Consider the following 22,221-nt stretch of genomic DNA (forward strand, 5'->3'; position numbering starts at 1 on the left):
TTTACCCTTCTTCTGACTCGTTGATCTTGTCAACTTGCTCGAGTTTTTTGAGAAGGTGGCAAAGGTGATTGATGAGGGTAGGGCAGTGAATGTTGTCTGCATGGATTTTAGTAAGGCATTTGATAGGAGGCTAATCCAGAAGATTAAAATGCACAGGATTAAGAGTGACTTGGTTGTATGGATTCAGAACTGGTTTACTGATAGAACATAGAGGGTTGTGGTGGAAGGACAATATTCAGGCTGGAATTATGTGACCAGTGGAGTTCCGCAGGGATCTGTGCTGCGATCTCTGTTGTTTGTGATATACATCAATTAATTGTACGTGAACGTAAACAGGTTGCTTGGTATGTTTGCAGATGACACTAAGATTGCTGGGGTCGCAGATTGTGAGGAAGACTGTCAAAGTATACAACAGGATATAGATCAGTTACAGAAATAGTGGAGAAAAAGCAGATGGAGTTTAATCCGAGCAAGTGTGAGGTGTTGCACTTTGGGAGGTCAAATGCCTCCCAGATTGTTGACCCTTACATGACCCTTAACAGCATTGATATATAGGATCTTGCTGTCCAAATCCATAACTCCCTGAATGTGGCAACACAAGTAGATAACGTGGTAAAGAAGGCACTTGGTATGCTTACCTTCAATGGTCAAGGCATTGGGCATAAGAGTCAGGAAGTCATGATGCAGCTTTATAGAACTTTGGTTGGGCCACATTTGGAGTATAGTGTGCAGTTCTGGTCGCTCCATTACAGAAAGGATGTGAGGGATTTGGAAACGGTGCAAAGGAATTTGGATGCCTGAATTATGGAGTATTATTTACAGGGAGAGGTTGGACAGACTATTTTCCCTGGAATACCTGAGGTTGCAGGCAGACCTGATAGAAATATATAAAATGATGAGAGGCATTGATAGAGTAGACAGTCAGAACCATTTTTCCAGGATTATACACTAGAGTGCATAGGGTTAAGGTAAGAGGGGCAAAGTTGAAAGGAAATGTGCGGAGCAATTTTTTTTTACACAGAGGAAGGCAAGTGCCCGGAACACACTGCTGGGGGCTGCGGTGGAGGCAGATGCGAGAGAGGCATTTAGGAGACTTTTGGATAGACATGTGGATGTTCAGGGAATGGAGGGATATGGATTATGTGCAGGCGGATAAGAGTTTACCTTGATATCACGTTCAGCTCTGACATTGTAGGTTGAAGGACTGTTCTGTACTATTCTATATTCTAAGGAGTATGTGTGGAATATTTTGTGTGATGAGCAGAGCTAGAGAGGAAATACTAAAGGGGTTTATCATGTTTAAAAGTAGATAAACATCCTGGCTCAGATGAAATATATCCCAGACTGTTGAAATAAATAAAGAATGAAATGGTTGAAGCTTTGAATATAATTTCTTCAATCCTCCCTGGCTGTAGGAGTAGGGTCTGGGGATTACATGAACAGTAACAATAGATAGTTGTTTATAAAGGTAGAGATAAAATGAGTAACTATAACCAGTTGGTTCAATTTCATTGGTGGACAAATTCCACACGATACATACGCCTTCCAAATTACAGCATTGACTGTAATCTGAAAGTATACACTTAATCACAGATAAATGCTCAATTGAGTTTAATCAAGAATAGTTAATTTCTTTGGATTTGTAAAGGAAAGTTTTGTTTGATTAATTTAATTGGATGTTTGAAGAGATAAGAAGGTAGGTTGATAAGGGCAGTGTGTTTGACAAGCCGAACACATCAAAGGCTGATTATGAGGTAAAACCCCATGGAGTCAAAGGGAAAATTGGTCCCGTGCATTTTGCATATATTATTGATTTAGACTCAAATGTGATAAAGACGTTTGCAGATGACACAAAAACTATCCATGTGGCTGACAGCAAGGAGAAAAGTTTTAGCCTGCAGGAAGCTGTTGATGGCCTGGTCAGTTCACAAATCTGACACATGACATTTAATCAGATAAGTGTGAACTAGTGCACTTGGGGAAAGTAGTGTGGGGAGGAAAAGTGTAATGAATAGGATAGAGCAGGAGTGGGGAACTTGTGACCTTAAGGCCGCATGTGGCCTTCTAGGCTATTAAGTGCGGCCTGTTGAATGAATCCAAACTTTGTAGAACAAATACTTTTATTTTTATTAATATGTTTTTTATTCGTCTTTTATTATGTTTTATTTTAATCTCAAAATGAACGTATTTAAAATACCAAAGAGTAAAAGAAGATTCAACGAAATAATCCTCCCCGACTGACGGCCACAATTAAAACATTAGTAAGTCATGAGGGCTATTTTATTACACCTGCTAAACTCATGATTTAGTTCTAATGCAACTCTAGACTCTAGAAAGCAGTCACAACAAAGTCATTAAAAGGTTAGTTAACTTTAGAATTAACAATTTTTTTTCATTTTCTTGGTTAGTACATAGTAGTTAGATTTTTATAAAATAATGTACATTTTGAAGTATATCTAATTGAGTCAAGTCAAGTTTTATTCGTCACTTGCACATAAATGCAAGTGAAATTAATTTGCCAGCAGCAGTACAATAAAAAAAACACACAATACACAATAAAAATTTATACAAACATCCACCACAGCATTCATCACTGTGGTGGAAGGCACAAAAATTGGCCAGTCCTCCTCCATTTTCTCCCGTGGTCGGGACCTCAACCCTCCGCAGTCGCCGCTGCGGGTTCTTGGTTCCTTGGTCCTCCAAAATATTCCAAATGGAATTTAAACTGGAGGTGGTGAAGGGAGGGCTTAAGCCAGAAAGGGTTATTGGGAAGAAAGAGCTACTTTAAATTTAGTTGCATCTGGTTGGGTAACTATAGTTGGGTGGAGATTATTCCATGCTTTAATTGTGCGGGGGAAGAACGAATTGCTGTATACATCTGTCTTTGTAGCTGGGATCACAAATTGGATCGAATGCCCTCGTCTGCTCCTAATTGGTTTGGGTTTGGTGTAGGTCTTGCAGTCTATGTTGAGCAGACCATTTAACATTTTGTAAAAACAGGTCAAACGGTGAGCTTCACGTCTGTCTTGGAGAGGGTTCCACCCAAGAGAATTCAGAAGTTTGGTGACACTCGCTTCTCTATCATAGGTGTTAGTAACAAATCGAGCTGCCTGTCTTTGGACACGTTCGATGGAAGAAATGTTTTTATTTGTGTATGGGTCCCATGCTGCAACTGCGTAGTCCAATTGAGGTCTAACGAGGGTGAAGTATAGCTTCTCCTTGACAGAAGTTGAACAATGATGAAAGTTGCGCCTCAGAAAGTTTAGGACACCTGTTGCTTTCACCGTTGCATGATGAGTCTGACCATTCCAACGCAGATCATTCTGCAATTTGATGCCAAGATACTTGGTTTGTTTGGATTCTTCAAGGGTGGCACCAAGTATATTGTAAGATGTTTCGCCTGGATTCCTCTTTCTGGTGACACGCATAGTTTCACATTTGGAAGGGTTGAACTGCATGCCCCATTGTTGTGACCACTCAACCATAGTATCGAGATCCTTTTGGAGAGCATCTTCATCATGCGGGCGTCCAGATGTTCAGACAAGGTAAGTCCAGATAAGTCCTGAATCGGTCCCTCCCCACCGGAGACCGCGGCTTCAAGTTGGTGTAGGCCGCAGGCCGGCAGTCGAAGATTTAAAGTCCCCGCCGCGCCACAGCCAGAAGCACCGCAGACTGCAGGGCCGGTGATTGGAGCTCCTCTCCAGGGATCCCCGGCGAGGGACCCCGCACGGGATGGTAAGTCGTCAAGTCAAGCCACTTTTATTTCTATAGCACATTTAAAAAGCAACTCTCGTTGGCCAAAGTGCTTTACATTGGTGGAGGTACTAACGTTATACAACATTGGTTCATTGGGAAGTCCATGCCGCGCCCACGGTAGAAGTTGTCTGCGGGCCGGCGGTCGGAGCTCTTCTCGAGTCCCCAACGAGGGATCCCAGGCCCAGGACGCCACAAGCTGGAGCTCTGCAGACCGCGGCTTCTAGCTGCCGCGGGCCAGCGAACGGAACGCTCCCCTCCGGCGACCCCCGGCGAGGGCTCGCCTGCTCCTCGACGAAAGAGTCCTCGCTGCGCCCACTGCTGAAGCTGAAGGCCCGCGCGCGTCTCCGGGAAAGGGCGCACCAATCCTTGCTGTTAGGCCACGGGGGAGGCGACATGGTAAAAGTAGCCTCTCCGTGGAGGAGGTGACCGAAGCGTTTTCCCCCTTACCCCCCCACATCACCCCCCACACAGGAGACATTAAAAACACACTAAAAAAAGAAAAAAAGTAGAAAAAACTAACACGCTGTTGGCAGGGCTGCCAGCGAGCAGCGCCCCCACCGACTCTGTTTCTTCAATGAGTTTCTTCGATGCGGCCTTATTAGATTACAGCTAATTTAATGCGGCATTCCAACATAAAAAGGTTCCCCACCCCTGGGATAAAGAGATCTTGGCGTATAAACCCATAGATAATAGGACATCTGGTCAATACGGCAATGAGTTCCAGATCACATACATTCATCATTTATAAAGATATTCTCCCTGTTCTTCCTCTATCATTTGCCCATCACTTTAAATATGTTCTCTGATGAACCATTCAGTGATGAGAACAGTCTCTGAACCCAACATGATCTTGTAAATCTATTCAACCTTTCCTCAGACTTTGTTCATGACTACAAGTAATCTGGTTTCATCTTGTAGATTGAAATCCGTCTCTCTGAAACTCTTCGAGTGAAACTTTCTAGGATGTTCACATCCTCCCTGAAGGATTAGCAATTTTTATAAGGAGCTTGTAGTTTGTGGTGTCCACCATGTTTCAGCCGCTGGGTCTTGGGGACAAGGACTGTTCTCTCTTACCTGATTATTATTCATACTCTGGTCCACCTGGAGTTTAGTGGAGTATATCATCAAGGACAGCAAGACAACATTCCTAAGTCTGCACCTTCTAGGCTGCCCTGTGGTATGTTACGTGGAGGACTGTAGTCTACCTCATGCTTTAAACTTCACATTAAGGAAGGCTAGCAGAAGATAGAGAATAACGTAGCTCAGAAGCCAGGCAGGGATAAAAAGGGTCAGTGTTGAAACCATGTTCTTCTGGTATTCATTGACTAAGATATAATTGCAGCAGTCATGCATGCCTGAACTACCCACTGAAGCCATAGTCGATCCTACCTACAGTTGCCATTGCAAGCTGATCAATATCAATCAATGAAGCTAAGCATGAATGCTAAACATCTGCACCAAATGAATATTCTTCAGCCATCCGTGGAAGCCTGAAACAGAAGCAGTGAACACTCCATCAATGTGACACGGAATCTCGGCATTTAGCAGCTGAATACTCTGAATGTGATAATGTATTGATGAAAGTCGGAGACAGGATAATCAAAAGCACCTGGCTTCATGGCACCTTTATGCCCACAAGATTCATGAAGTGCAGTCAAGTGCAGTTGGACAGCAGGGTGATAATTAAAGTTTAAGCATCTGGCAATGGAGCATCACCTACACACTCGGCTCTCTCAATGCTGATAACAGCATGAAAGTTTAGCAAGATAGGGGGAAGGGTTTAATAGGAATCTGAGGGGTAACTTTTTCACACAAAGGGTGGGTGCATGGAACGAGCTGCCAGAGGAGGTAGTTGAGGGCTTGAGGCAGGGATCATTGCAATGCTTAAGAAACAATTAGACACTACATGGATAGGACAGGTTTAGAGAGATAGGGGCTAAAGGCAGGCAGGGTAGATAGGGATCTTAGTTGGCATGGGCAAGTTGGGCCAAAGGGACTGTTTCAAACCTGAATGACTCTATGACTAAGTGACCTTCTTGAGCTAATCTGGATAGACTGACTCCTCGTTGATTATGAACACTATATATATTTGAGGAATATTTTCCCAAAGTGAGTAGGCATAGTACAAGGATTTAAAATTCTGCCCTCTGGCAGAACATTTTTCATGACACAAGATGCCAATTAATGCATCACTATACTGTTGTGCACCGAATGGAACTCATGGAGACTGCAGGCCAGTGGATTCCCTCAGGGTTCTGTGTTGTCTTTCATCCTGCAATAAGGTAGCTGTGAAGTTACAGTTGAGACTGCATCATTCCTCAAGATGGTGCACATCAAGACTTTTTTCTAAACCATTGATATATTGCATCTTTCAGTGATTTTATAACACGTACTGGAAGGGAGAACACATTGAAGAGACTAGTTAAAGGATCTGTGCATTGTAATGTGAACAAGCAATCTCACCACAAGCAAGCAAGCAAGCAGCTAGTGACCATGGTCAGAGGACAAAGATTGCAAACAATTACCCACTATACCCAATGGAGTAGACAACAGCCTCATCTAACCCTGACTAATTGTGAGAGACCAGAAGCTTAATCATCCACAGTCAACATCACAAAGCCTTTTATCAGGCGACTGCCGGGGTGTCGCCTGTGTAGTCGTGAGTAGTCTCCTAGGTCACCCAAAGAGTCGTAGTGTTTTTCTGGTCGCCGCTGGATTTTGAAATGATCAAAACTTTTTGGCGACAGTCGCCGACCGTGGGCTTGTCGTAGTTTGTCTTCTCCTGACGTAGATGCTGTCGTAGGTTGTCGCCAGGATGGCGTAGGTTGTCGCCAGGTGCTGATTTCAGTGAACTCCATTGTCATAGTCGCTGGAGGTCACCTAGAAAATCGTCTAAGTGGGACAGGCCTATTAGTCCAGTCACCGGTTTTTCGGCGACCTGCTACAACTATGACAGTCGCCGGCAGTCGCCTAAAAAATCGCCAAGTGGGACAGGCCCTTAACTCTCTCTTGAAAGCATCCTGAGAATTGGCCTCCTGCCTTCTGAGGCAGAGAATTCTACAGATTCACAACTCTCTGGGTGGGATTATAGATGGTAAGTTTCCTTCCTGAATGAGTGAATCGGTTAATTTTATGCATCAGTCTGCCATCTTCACGCACACTTTGACCAATACTAACCTTTTAATTCTAGATAGTTTGAAAGGAATTGAAATTCTTAACATGCCATGGTGAGACAGGAATTGAAGTTCAAAGGATTACCAGTCCAATAATGGGTAACGAGCTGTCCCTTCCATTCCCTAAAGAGTTGTATTTGTTACGAAAACCGGATGTATTAATGGTAAATGAGTAAAATATAGATAATTGATGTGCGTTAATGAAGGAGAAAAAGATTCAGCCTCAGACAGCTGCTTAATCGATTAACATACCTCATCTGTCAGGAGTACTTTTGCAGGCATTTAAAGAATCAAAAGTTATCAACGTAGTTGTGAAATACCTTACAGATAATGTCAGAAAGGAAATTCACTAATTCCAAAGAAATCAACAGAGAAAATCCACAGGGAAATTGTGTTTATTTGCAGCTCATCTTAGGGCAATTGTTCTTTTCAAAGGCATTACATTGTTCATTGCTTTAATCACCACCCTCGAGTTTGTTTCAGTTTTGGAAATCATGAGAGATACATTACATTGACCCAACAATTTAAAAGAAAAGTCATTCTCCACTAACGAGGCATTTGAATTTGATGTTCAATTTACATCCACAGGAAGAATCAGTGGGGATGTGCTCTGGGTCCCCGCGTTGTAATTCATATATTCATTATCTTCAGTGCTGACCAAGGAGAATAATGATGGTGCCAGGGATTGGAGCACTGTGCAAATGGAAGAAGAATCGCGACCGACAATCCAAGTTACACACTAACTGTGGCGTTGAGTAAGAGAAAATGGAAATAGTTTGAGGAAATCTACATTTTTTTCACACGGGGCAGAGAATATTTCTTGCTTCATGGGTGGATGTGCCTCAGGGAGTTCTGGTGGAATGTGCATCACTGCTACAGATGGGATTCAGCTTGGAGAACCATGTTGAAAGAGTGGAAAATATGTCTGCCATGGGCTATTGTACCGGCTTCTAGGATGGTAAAGCACTTTTGCAATCTCAGGGCAGCTCAAGGCACTTTAAATCCACTGATGTATATTTGGTCTGCAGGCACTAGCATGGAGAGACAAATTGCACATGGCAAGCTCCATATACAATGATGATACAACTCCATATACAATCTTTTTTTAATATTGGATAACAGATTAATGTTGGGAGAACTCCCTATTTTTCATTGAAATAATCTCATGTGATCTTTTACACTCATTCTGAGGGAAGATAATGAGTGCATTTAACAGCCCATGCATAATATGGCACCTCCAGCACTCCCTCAAATACAAGCAGGCCAAGTTATACTTGCATATATCTTTCTAAAGATTAGCTCTGCCAAGTTGCTCAATTATCAGCTCCATGAAATATTGTAAGGATAAAATAAAAATGAGTATTGGTGACATGAGATGCTTTATGCTATCACACTAAACTCTTCCCACATTAAGATCATCTCTGCATTAACAAAATATTACATTCAAGAGTAAGCAGAGCGTAAACATACCATATTCACAGGAATTTATAGCAAGCGGTTGCTCCATACTTTTTTTTTTGCTGATTTACTGTCACATTATTTAATGAGTAAAGTTTTGAGCTCGGCGGCTGTAGTAACCGGTAGAGAGCAGCTGAAGTTCTGACAAATGTAGGCTGTAGCTTTGCCATCTTTCAATTCCAGCGTAGACAGGAACGGCAGTGTCTGGTACAAGAAGCTCTCAGAGTTCCCATCTGCCAAAAGTAATATCTAATGGGAGAAAAGTAGACCTTCATTAGAACTAACAATGGACACAACACATTACACAAAAAGACAATGGAAATCAAAGCTAATGATTTTCTTGGAATACGAGCACCAGAGATAATGTTGATTTTGCCATCCTTGGCTACCTTGCATCAATTAAGATTCAACTATATGGTATAAATCACATCAAGGTATCTTTAATAACATTTTTAATTGTCAGCATAAAATTACCAGAAGTAAATTCAGTTTCACAAGCTGTATGGGAAATTAAAAGGGGATGGTCACCTTGTCAGGATTGTACGATAGACACCCAAATAGTCAACGGGAATTAGAGGATCATATACGCTGGGAGATTGCAGAAAGCTGCAAGAATAAAAGAGTTGTCATAATAGGGGATTTCAGCTGCCTAATATAAACTGGTACTGCCATAGTGCCAAGGGCTTAAATGGGCTAGCATTTGTCAAGTTAATTCAAGATAGTTTCCTCAGACAATATACAGGTGACCCTACAAGCGGGAGGATGTCACTACACACAGGAATCATTGCAGTGAAGATGACAGTGAGGATACTGCCAGGCTCATAGGCCTGAGCTGTAGGGAAAGGTTGGACAGGCTAGGGCTTTATTCCTTTGAGTACAGGAGACCGAGAGCTGAACATTAGAGGTACATAAAATCATGAGGAACATCAATAGGGTAGATGCAGTCTTTTTTTCTAATGTCGAGGAATAAAGAACTAGATGGCATTGGTTTAACATGAGAAGGTGGCACAAATATGGAACAAACTATCAGAAATAGTGGTAGAGGTGGGTACAATAACATTTGAAAGGTATTTGGACAGGTACGTGGAAAGGGAAGCTTTAGAGAGACAGATAAAATGTGTAAAAATGGGATCTGTTCAGATGGGGCATATTGGTCGACATGGTTACATTTGACTGAAGGGCCTGTTTCCAGGCTGTATGACTCATCGTGGTCATGGTCAATCAATTTCAACCTCAAACCTCTGGTTGCTGGTCCAGAACCATAACCAGTAGATTACCTACAGTAACTCACTGATGGCCCATTTCTGAAATGGGTCATGTTAACATAATCATGTATACTAGAAGGGTAATATATATAATTGTGTATATATCATGCTGATGTGACCATACCCTTTGCAACACCATCCATCAACAACTAACAACCCCCACAACCGCTCTTCTATAGCATTATCCCATCTCATCACAAGCTTTAAAACATCCTCCCTTTGGTACCATGCAGGGTCGCAAGCACTGCAGTCAGGTGCAATAATTTGTATTAGTTTGAATTCAGTATTTGCTATTCAGACGTAGCCTTCTCTTCAATGGGGAGGTCAGTGGTGGGCAAATTAATGGAAAGGATACTTAGAGATAATATATATAAGCATCTGGATAAACAGGGTCTGATTAGGAAAAGTCAACATGGATTTGTGCCTGGAAGGTCATGTTTGACTAATCTTCTTGAATTTTTTGAAGAGGTTGCTCGGGAAATTGATGAGGGTAAAGCAGTGGATGTTGTATATATGGACTTCAGTAAGGCCTTTGACAAGGTTCCTCACGGAAGGTTGGTTAAGAAGGTTTTGTTCTTTATTATTGTACAGCTGCTGGCAACCTAAATACCACCGACCTTGGTTGTGTGGCAATAAAATTATTTCTATTCTATTTCTATTCTAAGGTTCAATTGTTGGGTATTAATGGTGGAGTAACAAGATGGATTCAACAGTGGCTGAATGGGAGATGCCAGAGAGTAATGGTGGATGGTTGTTTGTCAGGTTGGAGGCCAGTGACTAGTGGGGTGCCACAGGGATCTGTGTTGGGTCCACTGTTGTTTGTCATGTACATCAATGATCTGGATGATGGTGTGGTAAATTGGATTAGTAAGTATGCAGATGATACTAAGATAGGTGGGGTTGTGGATAATGAAGTAGATTTTCAAAGTCTACAGAGAGATTTATGCCAGTTGGAAGAGTGGGCTGAAAGATGGCAGATGGAGTTTAATGCTGATAAGTGTGAGGTGCTGCATCTTGGCAGGACAAATCAAAATAGGAAGTACACGGTAAATGGTAGGGAATTGAAGAATGCAGGTGAACAGAGGGATCGGGGAATAACTGTGCACAGTTCCCTGAAAGTGGAATCTCATGTAGATAGGGTGGTAAAGAAAGCTTTTGGTGTGCTGGCCTTTATAAATCAGAGCATTGAGTATAGAAGTTGGGATGTAATGTTAAAATTGTACAAGGCATTGGTGAGGCCAATTCTGGTGTATGGTGTACAATTTTGGTCGCCTAATTATAGGAAGGATGTCAACAAAATAGAGAGAGTACAGAGGAGATTTACTAGAATGTTGCCTGGGTTTCAGCAACTAAGTTACAGAGAAAGGTTGAACAAGTTAGGGCTTTATTCTTTGGAGCGCAGAAGGTTAAGGGGGGACTTGATAGAGGTCTTTAAAATGATGAGAGGGATAGACAGAGTTGACGTGGATAAGCTTTTCCCACTGAGAGTAGGGAAGATTCAAACAAGGGGACATGACTTGAGAATTAAGGGACAGAAGTTTAGGGGTAACATGAGGGGGAACTTCTTTACTCAGAGAGTGGTGGCTGTGTGGAATGAGCTTCCAGTGAAGGTGGTGGAGGCAGGTTCGTTTTTATCATTTAAAAATAAATTGGATAGTTATATGGACGGGAAAGGAATGGAGGGTTATGGTCTGAGCGCAGGTATATGGGACTAGGGGAGAATACATGTTCGGCACGGACTAGAAGGGTCGAGATGGCCTGTTTCCGTGCTGTAATTGTTATATGGTTATATGGTTATATATTGGTCACTTTGCTGAACTCCTGTGATCAGTTCACAGATTTGATGTAATTTACTGCCTGGTTCTTGACATCCAATCTATTTTGGTCTTTCACACCATTCATATGGTTTAATGAAAGCTTGTGAGACATTATGTCCTTCAATTAAGCACATTATAATTCTCAGGATTCAGATAAATAATGTTGCAATCACAGCGCCCAATTTTTCAATCAACAGATGCTGCTAATAACTTACTCATTCAACAATTTCCTGCTTTGAACTCTCACACATTTTTTCCTTTTCTCTCTCCTCTCTTTCTATTTCTTGTTTAGAATCTATTAGAACATATCTTTTTCCATTTCTAATAAAACTTGAAACATTTAACTCTTCTCCCTGAGTATTTCTCAGACGTTCTGTTCATATTTCAAATTTCTGGAAATTGCAGGAACTCTCGTTTCACATTATGTACTATGGGATTGCTCCATTATGCGGCTTTTTCACGGGGCGACTTGACGCAAGATGTAACCAGAGTGAAGTGGTCGTAGTCTAGCACGATATCACACGATATAACGGGGGGTAGATAAAGAGTTCCCACGGTACTCGGCATTTCTGTTATTTGTGCGAGTGACTTGTCCGTCTCCCGAGCTTTCCCGTTAAATCTTGAATGAACATTGTGAAGTGTTGTTAAATCATCACGTGGCACAAATGATGTCACTTTTTTTTCACACACTATAAATATCCTCCCTTGGTTGAATTGGCTCATTTGGAGACATGTTTTACTGTGTATGTGGGAGACACAGATGGACTGAGCACAGTGTGTAGGAGAGGGGGAGAAAGAGACGTACACTCACAGAGGCAGAGTCTCTCAGCCTGTGTAAGAGGGAGGGAGGGAGAGAGAGAGAGAGGCACACACAAGGTGGATGTGAAATCTCACCTGCCTGTTTCAGTGACAGACACCCGCCAGTAAATGAAGACACCCCCATCTGTCTCCCCCTCCTCTCCCTCGACTCCCCCACCTTTCCCTCCCAACTCCAGTCCCGTCCCGACCCCCTGGGAAACTGAATAGAGCAACAATCAACTGCTGCCTGTGCGCTGATATGACAATAAAGGCTACTTTACTTTACTTTACTTTACTTTACTGAGTTAAATAGTTCCCACGGTAGACTGTAAAACTGGGACCCTGGTTCTGGACTCCCCCAACATCGGGAACATTCTTCCTGCATCTAGCCTGTCCAATCCCGTAGATACTGATTAGACCGGAATCTATTTATTTACTTTATTAATGATTTTAATTAAATATTGGGAACATCAGGCCGCAAACGTTATTTCTTGAGTGTTAGTGCTGGACTTTGACTCGACCTTCCTAGTTAGCCGGCGCCTGAGACTGAGCCAAGCAATGTCCAGACCTGACTTCAACACAAAGTGATGGAGGAACTCAAAGGGTCAGGCTCGTCCTACGCTCTGTTTTGCTCGTGATTCCTGCATCTGCAGTTCCTCGTAAAACCAACATCTACAGTTCTTTCCGACACATTAGAGGATACCGTCTCGCCATCACTCGGATTACCCGCTTCATTTCCATAACGTTGCCACCTCTCTTTACTTTGCTTACTGAAGCCTGATCCTTGTCACACCCAGTGCTCTATCGCCCAGCCTCTCATCTTTCAATCGGGTTCGGCCAGGAAGGAACTGCAGATGCTGGATTAAAACGAAGATAGACACAACAGGCAGCATATCAGAAGGGTCTCGACCCGAAATGTCACCCATTCCTTCTCCCCAGAGATGCTGCCTGTTGCGCTGAGTTCCTCCATTTTGTGGCTACCTTGGTTTTATCCAGGATCTCCCCGTTGATGTCCTAACTCGCTTTGGTTTGTTATTATTGTCTCATATCGAGAACCAGCAGATACAGGTTTAGGTTCGGGGGGAATGATTTAATGAGAGCCTAAGGGGTAACTATTTTACGCAAAGGGTGGTGGGTGTATGGAATGAGCTATCCGTTAAGGTTGAGGCAGGTACTGTCGCAATGTTTAAGACGCATTAGACTGAAGCATGGATAGGATAGGTTTAGATGGTTATGGGCCAAACGCGGGCAAGTGGGACTAGTGTAGATGGGACATATTGGTCGGTGTGGGCAAGTTGGGTCAAAGGGCCTGTTTCTACGCTGTATGATTCTATGCAGGGAATAAACTTTTGTTTGCGTGCTATACAATCATATCAGATAATGCTATACATGAATATAACCAAGCCACGTACAGTCTGAAGAAGGGCCTCGACCCGAAACGTCACCCGTTCCTTCTCTTTAGAGATGCTGCATGTCCCGTTGAGTTACTCCAGCATTTTGAACCGTCGAGTTACTCCAGCATTCTCTTTAAACCGGCATCTGCTGTTCCTTCCGACACATGCACAAGAACACCAGGTAGAGCGAAGAGGAAAATACCAGAGTTCAGAATATATGTTTTCAGGACAGTTCCAGAGGGAAAAAGTCCAATGTCCGCATTGAGGTAGGTTGGTAAGTCGGGTCAGTGCCCAAACGAATGGAAGGAAGAACCGTTCTGAAGCCGGATAAGAATAGGTGGTCGGCGCGGACTCGGTGGGCCGAAGGGCCTGTTTCCGCGCTATATCTCTAAAATCTGAAGTTAGGTAATGTCTAAAGGAACTGCAGATGCTGGTTAATATGCACAAAAGGACACAAAATGTTGGTGTAACTCAGCAGGTAAGTCAGATCTGGGAAGAAAAACATAAAAAGCTGGAGTAAGTCAGCAGGTCAGGCAGCATCTCTGGAGAAAAAGAATAGGTGGCGATTCGAATCGGAACCCTTCTTCAGACATCCTAATCGGAATTGAGTCTGAAGATGTGTCTCGTCCCGAAACATCAGCTATTTTTCTCCAGAGATGCTGCTTGACTCGCTGAATTACTCCAGCTTTTTGTGTCTGTATTCGGTTTAAACCAGCATGTGCAGTTCACTCCTTACACGGGTCTCTGGAGAACATTGATTGGTAGCGTTCCAGACCCTGCTTCGGAAAGGCATCGATCGCTAGTCGGCGAGGACTCCGAGCTGTATCTCTCAAAGAAGTACATGTGAAAAATTTCTCACGGACCATAAAAATGCGGGACCTTTCAGTAAAGTCCCTTTTAAAGTCCCTTTTAAAGATTATAGTTATTTTCTTGAATCTCATTAACATAACTCATGAATAAGTTGATGTCCATATGCGGATGCAAATCTTTATTTTTTAAATTCAATCCCACAGAAGACAATTTTTACTCACCTTCTGTCCCCTCTGTCCAGCTTCCGGGTTCACCGTTCGCAGGAGTTCCCACGGTAACCGCAAGAGTTATTACGGATATCGCACGGATATCGCACTGGCCACTACGTTCATATAATGTTGCAATGCTCAACCACAAGTGTACAATTCACTCTTGGAGAAATTCAAACTTGCTTGAATTTTCTCCCGAGTCACCAAGTTACACGATTACCTGCCGTTAGCGCTACGGTGGTCCACGGTGGTCCACGAATGCCGTACTGTTATCGCACGAGGTTCCCACGATGTTAAACTCTGGTTAACTCTTGCGTCAAGTCGCCCCATGAAAAAGCCGCTTTACTACATGATATGGTGATAGTGATCTATAATATAGCCAGAAAATGTGGACTTAAACAGCAAAACAGTTCTCCCTCATCAGCAAATCAGGAGCGCAAGTACTCAGGGAAATTGTTTGGATGGTGAACATCAATTCCCATCCACTTAAGTGCTATATTTTCTTTATCAGTCAGCCACTTCAGGCCAATTGAGTGAAGCAGGGGAACTGACAGATGGCAGAGGCTGGACAATGTGCACAAGTAGCAGACTAGAAATAGCTCATAGATTAATCCCAATCAGCCTGACAGTAAGAATAAAATAATAATTTTGCTTCTACCCTTCCTCATTGACATGCATTGATAAAAGCCATCTGAGAGACAGAGCGCTGTTATCAGTGATTCAGAATATGGTAAGTAATTGGGGCCAGCCACAGCTAGTCCCCCTGTGGGGTGAATTTTGACAGCTGATATTTAAGAGGCTGGCAATAAGTCATGAACTCCTGCAGAGCTAAGCCATCGGTTAATGGACTTGCTGCAGCATTCTCCCACTGCAAGGTGAGAGTTCAAAATCTGGGGGATGAAGCACCTCATCTTGATTGACTATTGAGTGCAATTAAGGAAGGTTCTTATTTACTTTAAAGTTCTGCTCAGAAGGCCATTGGAGTTCTAATTATCACTGGAGGCACAATATGCATGTATTAATTAGTCTCCAATCATCTGAGTTTGGCGTGTCTCAAACAGGTAAAATAGCTTTATATTAAACAAAAGCAAACAGGGAACAATTGGGATGGTAGATTTTAGAAATTAAACATATTTTAACTGTTCCTGCTGGATATGAGGTGAGCTAAAAGCTCTTCCAGCCAATTCAACAGTAGCAAAGGACGTTTTAATAAAGTGACTTGAAAGAGGGAGTCGGAGAATCAATTATTTCATCCCCAAAATATCTCCTATTATGCAGAGGCTGATTCAACAGTGCAAGAGAGGTTTTGGTGGAGCTGTTGGATACAAGGGGGGTGGGGAGGGGGGGACAAAACCTCGAGGGTAGAGGTGTACTCGGCCTCATCCTGGCAAATAAAACTGTGCAGGTGGTGGAAATATTGTTGGTGAACACTTTGGGTACAGGGGCCATAATTCTGCACGTTTCAGGACTGTGCTGGAAACAGATAAGATTGGTCATCAAGTCAAGGTCTTAAATTGGGGGAATGCTTATTTCAATAGCATAAGGCAGAAGCTGGGAGAAGTAAACTAGGCCCCCAATGCCTGTGGGTGAAACAACATCTAAAACATTGGAGTCTTTTCAAAGTATTAGGAGGAGATCATGCCAGGATGCTCTGATAATGGTGAAAGACAAAGGTGGCAGGATTATGGATTTTTGGAAGACAAAAGATATTGAAGAGAAGATATTCAGGGGAGAAAAATGTGTGACTGATGTACAAAAATTAAATCAAAGGAACCTTGTGTGGTATATTGAGGTTCTGGGAAAGAATTTAGAAAAATTAAGAGGCCAATAAGGAGCCATGAAATTGGCAGGAAAGATGAAAGATAATATCAGGACATTTCACAGGTATGTAAGAATCAAGAGGGAAGCCAGGGAGAGATTGGGTCTCTTCAGAGACCAAAGTGATAATCTTTACGTGGAGCCAGTGGATGTGGGGTAGAGGGAAATTGGTAGTCTAAAGCATGAAGGAGGAGGTGTTCGATATATTGGAACACATAATGGTTGATGAATCTCTATAGCCAAATGAGTTTCTTCCCTAAATGCTGTGGGAAGCAAGGGTAGGGACAGCTGGGGCCTGATGGAAATGTTTGTATCTTATTTGGCCACTGGTCAGCTATCGACTAATGTTACTTAAGAACGGAAGCGGGGATAAGCCAGGAAACTACAGGCTGGCGTGCCTTACTTTGGTGGTAGGTACGTTAATGGGAAAATGTCTAAGAAAAAGCATTCCTAGAATTTGGAAAGGCAGGATCTGCTTTTCAAGATTGTCAGGGACAGTCAGCATAGCTATGTGCAGGGGAATTCCCATCTCAATAGTCTGAGTTTTTGAGGAGATAACTAAGACAACCCATAAAGGCTGGTGGTTAAATATTGTCTATGTAGTCTTGAGCAAGCCATTTGATAATGTCCCACATGGTAGGCACGTCCAGAAGGTTAAGGCACATGGTAGCAAAAGCAAAATGGATAATTAGGTCTGCACCGACAACTAATCAGGTCTGCACCTTCCCTAATCAGAAGCCGTGGATGAGCAGAGAGGTCAGACTCTTGCTGAAGGCTCGCGATGCTGCTTTTAGATCTGGCGACGCTGAGGGATACAGCTCATCCAGGGCCAACCTGAAAAAGGGAATCAGGAACGCTAAACTCAAATACAAACGCAGATCGAGGAGCATTTTCATAACAACTCCGACCCCAGACGCATGTGGCAAGGCATTAAGTCCCGCAGCAGCGCCTTTACTTTCTGAGGAGGCTCAAGAAAGCTCACCTGTCCCCCCAGATCCTGTCCAACTTTTACCGCTGTACCATCGAAAGCATCCTGACCACCTGCTTCACGGTATGGTACAGCAGCTGTGCAGATGTTAGTTAATGCACAAAGTATGGAGTAACTGAGCAGGTCAGGCACCGCAGCTGACAGGAAGGCACTGCAACGGGTGGTGAAAACCGCTCAGCACATCATCGGTGCCCCGCTCCCTGCCATGGATGCCCTCCACCGAAAACGGTGTCTGAGACGGGCCGGGAAAATCATCAAGGACCCCTCTCACCCTAACCATGGACTGTTTGCCCTCCTCCCATCAGGGAGGCGGTACAGGAGCCTCAGGTCTCGCACAAGCAGGCTGAGGAACAGCTTTTTCAACAACACCATTACACTGCTGAACTCGGATCAGTTTTAATTCATCCACAATCCACACATTGTTAACCAGTATTTTTTTTTAAACATTTATTGTATGCCAACTTTGTATTTTTATTTTTACTTCTACTATCTTGCACTATGACTATGACCAGATGCTAAACTGCATTTCGTTGTACCTATACTTGTATTTGTGCAATGACAATAAAGTTGAATTGAATTGAATTGAATTGGTGACAGGAGGCAGAGGATAGTGGTGGAAGGATGACTTTAGAATTGGAATTCTCCACAAGAATTAGAACTGGAATCTTTGGCCGTGATACATATAAATGATTTAGATGTGAATGTAGGAGGTATGATTACTGCTTTTGCATGTGTCATAAAAATTGGTGCTTCTGGGATAGTGAGGAAAATTGTCTTTATCCACAGCAGAATGTAGTTCAGATAGAAAACTGGGTGGAATGCTGGCAGGTGGAATTTAATTCACCAAGTGCAAGGTGATCTATCCTGTAGGTTAAATTGGGCTAGGACATATACTAGGGCATTACGGAATGTTGATGAACAATGGAACCTTGGAGTTCAAGTTACCTGAAAATGGCAAGAAAGTTTGATACAGTGGTGAAGGCAGCGTATGGCATAGGTCGGGGCATAGAATGTAATAGTTGGGATAGATACAAGATGCTGGACTAACTCAGCGGGACAGGTAGCATTTCTGGAGAGAAGAAATGGGTGAATTTTTGGGTCAAGACCCTTTTTCAGACTGAAGAAGGGTCTTGACCCGAAACATCACCCATTCCTTTTCTTCAGAGATGTTGCTTGTCCCGCTGAGTTACTCCAGCATTTTGTGTTCTCTTTGGTGTAAACCAGCATCTGCAGTTCCTTCCTACACAAGAGTTGGGATGTTATGTTGCACCTGTACAAACATAAGTCAGATGGAGTATCATGTTCAATTCTGGATGCTGCATTATGGGAAAGCTGCTGAGGGAGATTCATCGGGATATTACTTGGATTGGAGGACCGTAGTTATGGGGAGAGAATGACAAGCTGTGCTTGTTTCCTGAAGCAAAGAAGGGAGGTGGGGAGAGTGACCTGATACAGACACATAAGATCATGAGAGGCATGTATACGTAGATAATCAAAATATTTGTCATGTGATAGGGATACCAACAACCAGAGGCTTGGGTTTAAGGTGAGAAGGATGAGATTTAAAGGCATTAGAGTGGAAAATTGTTGGAAAGTTATCTGGAACATATTATCAGAGCAGATGGTCGCCCAATTATAGGAAGGATGTCAACAAAATAGAGAGAGTACAGAGGAGATTTACTAGAATGTTGCCTGGGTTTCAACAACTAAGTTACAGAGATAGGTTGAATAAGTTAGGTCTTTATTCTCTGGAGCGCAGAAGGTTAAGGGGGGACTTGATAGAGGTCTTTAAAATGATGAGAGGGATAGACAGAGTTGACGTGATCAAGCTTTTCCCTTTGAGAATAGGGAAGATTCAAACAAGAGGACATGACTTCAGAATTAAGGGACAGAAGTTTAGGGGTAACATGAGGGGGAACTTCTTTAGTCAGAGTGGTAGCGGTGTGGAATGAGCTTCCAGTGGAAGTGGTGGCGGCAGGTTCGTTGGTATCATTTAAAAATAAATTGGATAGGCATATGGATGAGAAGGGAATGGAGGGTTATGGTATGAGTGCAGGCAGGTGGGACTAAGGGAAAAAAGTTGTTCGGCACGGACTTGTAGGGCCGAGATGGCCTGTTTCCGTGCTGTAATTGTTATATGGTTATATGGTTATATGGTGGAATAGGATACAATTATTAAATTTCAGAAGCATTTATCATATATCTGAATAGGCAAGGCATAGAAGGACATAGACCTAATGCTAGTAAATGGGGTTGGTATAGATGTACACAATGGGCTGAAGTGCCTTTCTGTATTGCATCTCAATGAATAAACCCGAGTAATCGATCTAACTTTGTGACTTGCATTGGGTAAGGAAAACACAAATTGCAGTTTCCATTTAAAGTTTGGTAGCACTTCCACTTATGTTTGATCATCAGAACTCTGATATCACACCTCAAAGTACTGAAAGAATCTTAAATGCTTCCTGTTTTGTTTTATGACCTTGGTAATGTGTTTTTTCAAGGAAAGGAACCAGGAATTTACAACCAGCTGCAATTACTTTCTAATCAAGAGGCAGGCACTGTAGAGCCGAAACATCAGTTTGTTCCTCTAGACTACACACGATCAATGACATGGGAGTCGGTGCCTCTTCTAACTTCAAAGCTATGTTGGCTGACATAATCTGTAACTACTTCAGAAATTTGCTGTTTGTTTTAATACCATTGATACATTCAAAAGAAATAGCATTAGTGCAGGAAAGTAGTGAGGATGTTAAAGATAAACTGTAATCATATTCACTGACAGAGCAGGCATGTGATGCTCAATACCTTACCCTTGTTTCTATTTTATCTTCTGACCACAATATATTAAATAGCAAATAGAATGAAATATGTTCTTGTTTAAGTAGTAGCAATCTTTGACAGGGATCTGTTTTGCTACTCCAAAGGTTTTGCAGGGCAACGGGGAACTGCCAGGGAGTGGTATTATATGTAGAAATTGATTTTTTCTCGTTAACATTGAAAACAAAAACAAAAACAAAAACAAAAACAAGATTCAAAGCCTTACTTGAAAAAAAAAAATTTCACAAATGAAACTGTTGCTGCAATGTAAAGGCAATCATGGAGGATTTACACAAAATGCTAGAATAACTCAGCAGGTCAGGCAGCATCGCTGGAGAAAAGGAATTGGTGACATTCGGGTCGAGATTCCTCTTCAGAGAAGGTCTTGACCCGAAATGTCACCTACTCCTTTCCTCTAGAGATGCTGCCTGGCCTTGAATTACTCCAGCATTTTGTGTCTATCTTTGATGTAAACAATCATCTGTAGTTCCTTCCTACACATGGAGGATTTATCACTTTGTTTGGAATGGTGCTCATGGTTTTTAAAAGGCACGTGTAGACGTTTGACTGTGACTGTGGGATCCATTGGCGAGTGGCAATAAGGTGGTGAAGGGAACAGAAAAGGAAAACCGTGGGGACCAATAAAACAAATTAAATGATCATATTAATGCACAAAATACAATGAAAATGTGCTGAACATCTTTCATCTGTGGATTTTGCTCAGGAAGAGATGGCACACAGCAGGGTTATGGCAGGGCTGCCAACATTGGATGAGAGTTGAGAGTGAGAAATTAGGGAGCTTTTGCATTTTTCTGCTTGAAATTGTGCAATCTGCTGCATACTGTAGCAAGTCTTTTAACTTAAACTTGAATGCAACATTTATGCTTCAAATTGGATTAGGTATGAATAAGGTTAGGCTAAATTACATTCCTAATTACATTCCACAGTAGAGCCAGGCTCTGGTCAACAGGTGCAGCACATGAATGACCTTAGTATATTCATGCATGGAAATCAGATTATAATGCATGCTGTTATGCATATATATAGAGAAACAAAAACATAGAAACAAGGCAAGAGGAGTCAGACTTCCATCATTGTTCTGCACAAATAAATTAATCAACCTTACCCGTTGACTATAGAAACAAGATGAAAATAATGTCACATATTCAACCGTATATGATTGAATGATATTAAGCTATATGTAAAACATATATATGAAAACAGGCCCTTCGGCCCACTAAGTCCACACTGACCAGCAATCTACCCTGCACCAGTTGTATCCTACATGCCAGGGCCAATTTACAGAAGCCAATTATCTTACAAACCTGCACTTCTTTCGGATGTGGGAGAAACCGGAATAGCCAGAGAAAACCCATGTGGTCAAAGGGAGAATGTACAAATACTGTACAGGCAGCACCCGTAGTCAGGATCAAATCTGGGTCTGTGGTGTTGTAAGGCAGCAACTCTACCGCTGCGCCACCGTGCCACCCCATTAAATTATTTTTTTCTGGAATATATTTATTATGGTGTCATGTCAATAAAGATGAACACATGATTCTGATTTCTGCCCTTACTTGGATAACACACATCTCCAGTCATTGTGTTTTATGGCTGTTTTTCAACCTCTTCAGTCTGAAGGTCTCGACCCGAAACATCACCTATTCTTTCTCTCCAGAGATGCTGCCTGTCCTGCTGAGTTATTCCAGCTTTTTGTGTCTATCTTCAGTTTAAACCACCATCAGTGGTTCCTTCCTACACTCTTTGTTCAACGAAACAGGTCCCATTCTCATAATATTATTCACTTCAACTAAGTCTTTTCTTCACCTCAGTTGCTGCAGAGAATACAATCCCAGTTATCAAATCTTTCTTCAAAGTGAAAAAAAAACTCCAGCCAACATGTTCATAAATCGCCCCT

The 22,221-nt window shown here is 42.4% G+C and overlaps 1 protein-coding gene across 1 annotated transcript in view; it reads right to left on the bottom strand.

The window, feature by feature from the left end:
• Positions 1-7,306: 7,306 nt before the first annotated feature.
• The window catches only part of spata20 (spermatogenesis associated 20), a 288,180-nt gene continuing 273,265 nt past the window's right edge, over positions 7,307-22,221 (bottom strand). Inside the window, exon 16 of the mRNA XM_033044507.1 lies at positions 7,307-8,636. Within this exon, the coding sequence (XP_032900398.1) occupies positions 8,466-8,636 (171 nt within the window). The 3' untranslated portion in view covers positions 7,307-8,465. The remainder of the gene's footprint in view (positions 8,637-22,221) is intronic.

Source organism: Amblyraja radiata, chromosome 26, assembly GCF_010909765.2.
Source record: "Amblyraja radiata isolate CabotCenter1 chromosome 26, sAmbRad1.1.pri, whole genome shotgun sequence".
Taxonomy (NCBI): Eukaryota; Metazoa; Chordata; class Chondrichthyes; order Rajiformes; family Rajidae; genus Amblyraja; species Amblyraja radiata.